Source organism: Rutidosis leptorrhynchoides, chromosome 11 (assembly GCF_046630445.1).
Source record: "Rutidosis leptorrhynchoides isolate AG116_Rl617_1_P2 chromosome 11, CSIRO_AGI_Rlap_v1, whole genome shotgun sequence".
Taxonomy (NCBI): Eukaryota; Viridiplantae; Streptophyta; class Magnoliopsida; order Asterales; family Asteraceae; genus Rutidosis; species Rutidosis leptorrhynchoides.
The window spans coordinates 131,910,879-131,920,897 of NC_092343.1; the positions used below are offsets into that span (position 1 = coordinate 131,910,879).

General features: G+C 31.1%; 1 protein-coding gene across 1 annotated transcript; it reads left to right on the forward strand.

The window, feature by feature from the left end:
- Positions 1-319: 319 nt before the first annotated feature.
- On the forward strand, positions 320-1,140 carry LOC139874950 (probable serine/threonine-protein kinase PBL28). Its single transcript, XM_071862340.1, has 2 exons — positions 320-360; positions 444-1,140. Exons 1-2 carry the CDS (start codon positions 320-322, stop codon positions 1,138-1,140), a joined length of 738 nt encoding a protein of 245 aa, XP_071718441.1.
- The last annotated feature ends 8,879 nt before the right edge of the window (positions 1,141-10,019 follow it).

A 10,019-nucleotide genomic window follows, 5' to 3' on the forward strand; every position in this document is an offset into this window, starting at 1 on the left:
TTTATTTAAACGATAACTCATTGATTAGATGAAATGCGTTATGTGGTGTTGATTTGATGTCGATTTTGAACATTAATTTGTCTTTATGCTCTGGAAAGGAAGGTTGGGAAAATGTGAAATGACGAATATAACACTCGGTGTTTTTCATAACTTCAACTTTGTTAACATAAATGATCATACATCTAGACCACTTATTTGATATCTCCAAGAATAATGGTTTCACTAGATTCATGTTTTTGAGTGGAAAACAACCCTATCCCTTCTCAAGCACAACCTCACATTTCGGTCCCGTTCCTTCAATCCTTAATATATCTCGATCATGTCGTCTTTATCGAAAGAATTTGATGCCTTACGAATCCCGTAAGATGATATATCAGCTGATACCAACAACTTTGACACCGAAAATGCTATTCCACAATTGTTTAACTGTAATACGGTTACAGAGGTGAACTACTTCAGTCTGGTAAAAAGATGGCTGTTATTATAGAAAAAATGATTTCATATGAGACGGAAGATGAGCTTTTGAAACTGGTCTCAATTATTTCTCGTTTTAAGCATAATAATATTGCCACTTTTGTTGGGTTTTCTTATGGAGATGGAAACAGTTACATCGTTACGGAATGTGAAGTTAATGGAAATGTAGGCCAAATCCTAAATATCGTACCTGTGTCCGGTTCAAGCTCAATAAATTTTGAAGAAGTCAATAAAAACCTCACATGTTCTCAAAGATTGAAAATACGTTTAGGTGTTGCTCGTGCCTTGAGTCACATCCACGGGTGTGATGTCAGATATAGCGACTTCAGTAGCACTCGAATATTATTAGATAAAGATTTGGAGGCTAAGGTTGTTGCTTTTGGGATAATCATTGAAAAGAAGTGCTACTTTACCTTTTCCTGCTACACTGACCCAGAGTTTAAAAAGACCCAACTTGTGTCACAGAAATCTGATGTGTATTCTTTCGGTGTGGTTTTGATTGACATGTTTTGTCAGCACTTTGCAAATTCCTTACGCGGTGTGGATACTGAATATTCCGGAATAGACTACACACACTTTGATGATGATATACGTCAACAAATGCACTCATTAAGAGCATTGACAATTTTGTCAAAAACGCTTAATAAATGCTTGAATGAAGTGTAGGAAATATGTATACGAAACTGAAACAGTTATACATATTATCATAAACGAAACAATCATATAGCAAATATGTATAATATATAATCATAATAAGAATCAAAAGATAGAACGATCTAACCAGATTAAAGGTTGAACCGGGCTTGTGTTTGACATAATTCCCTTAAACAGATTCTTCGTCTGTTCCCAGGGTACACCGGTCCGAAGCAGCGTACTGCCGAACTTGAACACTTGCCTCAAAAAATTGTCTATATTGTTCTTCATAAGCTACACACTTTGCTTGTCCAAAAGGATGAACACTATACTTACAAAAGCTTATGTAAAGTTGTATATATGTATATGTATGTGTTTTTCAAGAGCCATTCTTTCTACTACTTCAATTAGAGACTACGTCTCTTGTTATATATCATGGGAGAAAACAAAAGGATGATGACTTAATGACAATAAAATGACATTATTATTAACAAGTTAAAGATATGAAGAGTCACAATAATTGCAACCTTCAAACTTACTCTTTAACATCAATTTTAATTCACACATCAAACTAATTTTTCAACAATCCCCCACATGAATGAAATTGATAACTGACACACTAATAGTTACCGGACTTCTCATTCAACGTAGCTTACTTCAACATCTCTCGAGCATCGATATCTCATTCATTTAAAATTTATTTGGGATATATGACGTTATGTTATGTAGTCTTGGCCACCGACTACATAACCATATCATTATAATATACGCTAATAATTACATAGTCCTAAAGTTTGTGTAAACCTCATTTACACCTCAATGAGTTTAAATCGATCTCAACACACACATGTTCAAACAAAATTTCCAGCAGTTGAATCTTGCATACGATAGGTAGGTGTTACCCTTTGAACCTTCGCTCATGAAACGCACTTAGTCTACCGGCTCTGAGTAGACGGCGATGTCTTTGAACTCATCTGCCATTTTTGTAGGCGACAATACGCTTCACACAAGACTCTCACTGACAAAGTCAAGTCCTCATAGTTATGTTCGTTATGGTCATGAACATTAGCCTGGTTCTGCGAGAGCTTATCAAGTATTGTGTCCCAACAATACCCTTCAAAGCGACCCCACTTCTCTCTCATATAGGTGATTTACCACCAAATGGCTACTGATTAACCACGCATGGTTATTTCAGTTGAATCATTAAAAGCCATAGGCTTATCCTCTTACATGTCACTTTTAGGAATGGACTAGGAAGTCTACTCTTAATTAGTAAACTCCCTTTAAAAGTGTAGTGGTTGTTAGTTTAGTAATTATCTCCCCCACAGTGACCGTCGCCAGTTCATACAGGTAGGTTGTCCTATTGAACTCAGATCTTGGGATCTCCAGTCAACTGAGTTAGGTTTTCCAACTTAGCCTTTCAAGGGCTTCAGTCCCATTCCTACGCACGACTCATACACTAACTCTCTGCTTAAGCCCCTTTTTTTTTCAGCGGATCCGCAACATTATTCTTTGACTTCACATAGTCAATAGTGATAATTCCTTTAGAGATTAGTTATCGTACTTTATTATGTCTACGTCTCATATGTTTATTCATACCATTACACATTGTAATATGAGCTCTACCAATCACTGACTGGCTATCACAATATATACATATAGCCGACACCGGCTTAAGCCATATGGTATATCTTTAACGGACTGACGTAGCCATTCTACCTCTTCACCAGCTTTATCTAAAGCAATGAATTCTAATTCCATCGTGGATCTAGCAATAACCGCTTGTTTAAACGATTTCCACGATATAGTCGCACCTCCAAGTGTAAATACATACCCACTTGTCGCTCTGAAATCATTCGTATCAGATATCTAGTTTGCATCACAGTGTCCCTTGCTCACTGCAGGATATCTGTTACTGACTTAACTCTAATGAGATGTACTTGGATTACTCTTGTATCTACTTAGCTTGTTTACAACATATGCTAAGTCGGATCTAGTAAAAATTCATTAGATACATTAGAACGCATTATCATGTTTCATATTCTTGATATCAAATACAAGACATCCCCACATTTTAAAGTTATTGTGTTCATTTTACACAACTAACAAGGGTTACTGCTCATCCTTTTAAAGCTTCCCCCCACATGTCTTGCAACTTGATATCATAATCATATATATCTAATATTATTTTAATCAATGAAGCGTTCAAATGCCACACATAAGATTTACATCTTTTGTGATCTATATTTTAACACATTTGAGCAATTCTTAGTCATATTCTAGGTTTGATCTAGAGACATCGAATTTAAAAAACTTAACAAAGTTCACTCAAATTATATTTCCACATGTAAATTCTTTCAACATAGTGCAATATAAGTTGTTAATTGATCTCTGCAGATGATCGTTATTAACAATTCTAAGTCTAGTATTCTATAGACTTCAAGTCCAAAGCATGAGAATATAAGACGCATCAGTCATGTTCTCTATAGCTTTTCTCACAAGGAATGTCATACAATATCCCTTGTATCATGACAAAACCGACTTCATACACTTAAACACCGCCTTAAATACACCATTTAAGAGGGTTTTGATTATCACGTATATCTTTTATAGATTTAGTGTATGCCATTTATCGAGGATGTTCCTTTAATTCTATTAGTTCCTCTTGAACTAACTCATTAAATGTCTCATCCTCAACACCTACATCGTCTATTCTAGATGAACTTCCATGTTCATTTGTAATTTGTAATGTATGAAAATACATTTTCAAAGAATGAAACGTTTCTCGATTCTATTATCGAACCTTTGTGTATATCCGAAATCTTGGATTCATGCACAAGGAAGCGATAAACACTATTGTGTTTAGCACATCCGATAAATATGCAGTCAACCGTCTTTGATCATATCTTTTATGCCTTAGGTAGGGAACAACTACCTTTGCTAGGCACCCCCACACTTTGAGGTATTCACAGAATGGTTTCTTTTTCACCATAAATCATTTAGGGTTTCATCCTGTGACGACCCGGAAATTTCTGACCAAATTTAAACTTTACCTTTAAATGATTTAATGTTTTCGACACGATAAGCAAAGTCTGTAATGTTGAGTCTCAAAGTTTTGGAACTATATTCATGTAATCAATTATTCTTTGACTGTTCTCGAAGATTCACGAACAATATATATATAACTTACTGTGCATATTTATATATATATATATATATATATATATATATATATATATATATATATATATATATATATATATATATATATATATATGATTTCAAGTTATTTAGTAAACGATAGTAACATTCGATTATTGATTCGATTGATATTTAGGTAAGTTAACTAAAACATTTAAGATGAACCAGTAAAACACTAATTTGCTACAGTATTTTTGAATTGCTACAGTACCCGAAAAGCTACAGTGTTTTCGAAAATCACTTTTTGCTACAGTAAAAAAACTTTGCTACAGTAACTTGCTACAGTAAAACGCTATTTCAAAATGAAAATGTATATATGTATATGTATATACTACGAGACGATGATTGATAGAAGCAAATAACCAAAACACTTAATTGATTAAAGCTACACTTCGAGTGACATAGTTTATCAATGATTAAGTTTTATTTTTGATAAAGGTACACGTCGCGTAATGAAAAGTACTAGTTTTCTAAGCGTACGAAAATGCATTCGAGAAACCAGAACCGGGACATAAGTCAAGTGACAACGTACGAGTCAACGGACCAAAAATTACAAATCAACTATGCACGTGAATTTAATATAATATATAATTAATTATATAAATTAAATATATTATATATTATATTTAAAAATGTCGATAAGCAAGAAAACAAAACGATAGGTGCTGGATAGCTAGGCCATGCGATCGCATGGCCAAATGCCCTACAACCTATGCGATCGCATGGTAGGGGATTTCAGGAATTTCCTATAAAAGCTCGATCATTTCTGGCTTATAACACACACATATACTTCCTCCGTATGCATTATTATTTATATTATTATTATTATTATTATTATTATTATTATTATTATTATTATTATTATTATTATTATTATTATTATTATTATTATTATTATTATTATTATTATTATTAAGATTAATATTATTATTATTAATCTTATTATTATTAGTAGTATTATACATAAAATACTACGACGATGTTATGAGCGTGTCACTTTCAAAATGGGTTTTCAAACGGGATAAAGCTAAGAAAACTATGATTTATAGCTATGGAGGTTATGGGTAATGTTCGTGGGTATTATTTGCAAGTCAAACCTAGTGTTTATCATATCTGTTGCGTCTACGTACTTTCCTGCAATATTGAATCACAATATTGATACGTGAGCATTCATATCTTATCTTTCATATATTAATAGTGTATCTATGTCTAGTGCTAGAGTATATATATTTATGCATATTTGTATGCTAAATTTCATTGATTAAACAGTTTATGATGAATCACGAATTTAATACATATATTACTGATAAAAGGTATATGATATGCATGTTTTTGGAAAGCGGACGAAAAATCAATAACTTTTCATTTAGAAATTGCGTAATTTCGATGAACGAATTAAAAGATATGGTCAACTGAATTATGATTAACGTTAATTGAAATTACTATTGAATCTGCAATTAAGATTTAAACAAGTTCTTTATAAGATTGATTAATTGGATTTTCAAATATTACTAATCGAGTAAATGAATTTCTATATAAGGCACGTCTCGTCTTGTTGAGCAATTGTCAAAATTGATTGTTTTATCATATTCTAAAGCCTTATAAAAACTATAGTCTAATTTTACAAGAATTGGAAAACTATGTGAAATGTTAAAATGTTTCGATTACCATGATCATTCAACTATAGTATTGAGTCAGATTGACTTTTTGAAATGACTTTTGATAACTTTTGTATGTCGATCTCGAGCATTAGGATTGTGATACACTATGACCAGACCTAGCTTGATAAGACATTTATTGACCAACATATGTTCTCTAGGTTGATATCTACTGTGACGACCCGGAAATTTCCGATCAAATTTAAACTTAATCTTTATATGTTTCCGACATGATAAGCATAGCCTGTAATGTTGAGTCTCAAAAATTTTGAACTGTTTCATATATTCAATTGACCTTTGACCAGTCTCGACGATTCACGAACCATTATTTGTAAATAAATGTGTATACATATAAAAAAATATAAATATATGTATAAAGTATATTAAATATAAATATTAAATGACTGTAATACTCGTTTGATGTTCCGATTGATATTAAGTAAGTCAAATTCAAACTTATATGATTTTAAAATAAGCGGTGATCCGAAAATGAGTTCTATAAATTATAGACTTATTAAAAATGTATTAAGGAGTTGTTTATTAAATTTTAGAACTTTTTTTATTTCACCCATAAATGAGAGGGACAGTTGATGTAATTTTTATTTTATAAATTAATGATCGAATTTTATACCATAATGACCAAAATAAATAAATATAGTTAATTTAAAAATTTGAAATTTTTCCGAAGACTTTTATCCGTCACTAATTAACAACGGAGCCCGATATAGCCATTCATATTAAACTGTCGGCACAAATAAATTGAAATGAAGGCTGCTAATAATGCTAGGCACGTGTAATATTTTCTTCTTCTTATTATAATAATATAGTACTTAGATAATTATATGAATATGTGATATATAGATATACATATAGGCTTATGATTGATCAACTTATATAACTACACCTTTTCTATTTTCTCTGAGACTAACCATCGAACACCAATTTGTTAACCCCCTTTCCGTTTGCACAGTCACAACATCATCACTTTCATTTCTTTTTATTACTCAATTCCTTTTAGTTGGCAATTCACATAACACAATATAAATATCGATATATCCATTTACATATATGTACATGATCAAAGGCAAACAACAAAGTGATTTAAGGAAGTTAATAACCACAAACACGTACATGAAATCACCTGTCTTCATCATTCTCAAACCGTTGTATGTTATCATCGTAGACAACCACTCACCACTGGACCAAAATCACCTTGAGACCTCCAACATCACCATCGATTAACCTTACTGTCACTGCCACGATCCTATGTTTCTGTTTTAGCCGAAGACCTTCCAAGACCACACCCTCACCATCAAAACCTACCTTCAATCATCAACATCATCTTATCACTATTGTTACTTGAACCACCACCAAACCCATTTCCATATTTCCATCGTGATAACCACCGCCATCCCACACCCCACTGCAACCAAGCTATATCACCACATTGTTTCCATTTTTGTTTTCTTTTCTACGGTCACCATCTCTCATCACCAATCATCTTTAATGCTGTTATTCGATTACACTTATTAACAACCACTGCCCAAGTTTATTCATGTTAAAGATCACCTCTAAAACTGTTTTGGTCATCAAGTATTGAAACAGTTATAATTGCTAAAAACAAATTTCTCTTGTTGTGTTTTCTTTTGCTCGACAACTGCACTCCTTTTTGTTCAACACACAAAGAAAACCCGACAAACCATCGATCTTGATATGGTTTACTGCTCGTTATCGATCACCATATACAAACCCCCAACGTCTATGTATCTGTTCATTTCAGGTATCAACCACATAATCATCGAGTAATAACTGCTACGGTTTTGTTACTATTCGAAAACTAAACCCACCAAAAGTAACACCATATTTTTTTTGTTGCTTCTTTCTGCTTCTAATCTGATCAGACCCAAAAATCACCCTATCAAAAACCCATTCACTGCTACCTGCTATATAATTCTATTCCTCTTTTTGTTCTATCCGAGATTCTACAAAGCTCACCATGAAACTTATTGTTTTCTTTTCCTGTCCACATTAACACTCAATTGCTCGATACAAACCCAAACCAAATACCACGACTACTGCTATATTTTTTTGTATCGAATGCAGTTAACTATTGCTATTATAATCGAATAAAGTTACTGCAACTTGGTTGTTACTTTTCCTGTTATCAAGAACAAACACCGACACTTCCTTTTCCTTTAAAACAATTATACGGGCTGGTGGATTAAAAACTCTGAAGTGGGCTGCCATTTCGTTTGTATTTTGGGCCGTTAAGAATTAATTGGGCCGTGACTTTAGTTGGGCTTGTGTTTTATTTTTGGCCCGAGAAGTTGTTGAATAATTGATGAAGATCTTATGATCATGGGTAGTGATGATGTTATTAAATGATAATTATGATGATAATGAAAATTCGATTAATATTGATGAAGAAGAAGAAAAGAAAAACATAAATATATTCGGTATAGATAAATATAGGTCGATATGAATATTTCAGAAGGACAGAAATAGAGGAATGGCTTAGGTGTGTTGGTATTAAGCGAGAGGTCTCGGGTTCGAGCCTGGGCGGAGACACTTTATGTTCCTTATTTTTTTTGGAAGCTTTTTCTTGAGGTAGCTATTATTAATATTATTATTATTATTATTATTACTATTACTATTACTATTATTATTATTATTATTATTATTATTATTATTATTATTATTATTATTATTATTATTATTATTATTGTTGTTGTTGTTGTTGTTGTTGTTATTATGAATAAGTGAAAATAATTAATAGTTAAGGTTATGATTATATACATGTAGATTATAAATACAAATATAGTTATAAAGATGAATAAAATTATAATTAAGTGATGACTTAAAATGAAATACTATTATTTTCAATATCATTATATTAATAGTATTACCATTATTATTGTTATTACTATTATTATTATTATTACAAATATATTATTATCATTATTATCATTTTTACTACTAGTATCATTAAAATATCTATTAAAACTATGATTATTATTAAACTTACCATTATTATTAAAAATATTATTTTTGCTAAAAATATCATTTTTACTTTATAATTATTAGTAAAACTATCATTTTTATTAAAGTTACTATTATTACTATCATTATTATTAATATCCTTAATCTAATATTACTACAATTATTAATTTTGCAAAACAAAAGATATATATATATATATATATATATATATATATATATATATATATATATATATATATATATATATCACATAAAGTATGCTAATATTACATAAAATTATGTTTTAACTAATATTATTAACATAACATAAATTAAATATTGAATAAGTATCAAAAGATGTTATAAATATTAATAAAATTATATATAAAAATATTAATCTTAATACATAAGAAAATATATAAACTTAATTGATATATATTTTATGAGTTAATGTATATACAAATGATATAGGTTCGTGAATCCAAGGCCAACCCTACACTTGTTCAGTGTCGTCATATGTATTTTTACTACAAAATACAATATCGTGAGTTCATTTGATTCCCTTTTACTCATTACATTTTTGGGACTGAGAATACATGCGCTGTTTTTACAACTGCTTTATTAAATGCTTTTGAAATATATTTTGAACTGCGAATACATGAAATTCTTTTATAAATGTTTGACGAGATATACACAAGCAAAACATTCCTCGAATAAATTATTATGCAGACAGAAGTTCTGCGGATTATTATTGAATTATGTGGACATGATAATTACCACCATTGAATTATGTGGACATGATAATTGCCACCGTTGAATTATGTGGACTTGATAATTGCCACCGTTGAATTATGTGGACATGATAATTGCCACCGTTGAATTATGTGGACATGATAATTGCCACCATTGAATTATATGAACATGATAATTGCCACCAATTGATGTGAATGTTATGTATCGAGAGAATGATTTTTATACACAGGTTATGTGTATTAGTTTTTGTGTACGAGATATGTGTACGGTTACTAAGATTTATGAAAAATGGATTGCGTACACGAGAAAGGTGTACTGTAT

What these genes read in the sequence shown, in the direction of transcription:
- LOC139874950 (XM_071862340.1), top strand. Translation starts at nt 320, where the DNA reads ATGTCGTCTTTATCGAAAGAATTTGATGCCTTACGAATCCC. An exon ending in TTTGATGCCTTACGAATCCC is followed by an intron (nt 361 to 443) that starts GTAAGATGATAT and finishes ATACGGTTACAG; the next exon opens with AGGTGAACTACTTCAGTCTG.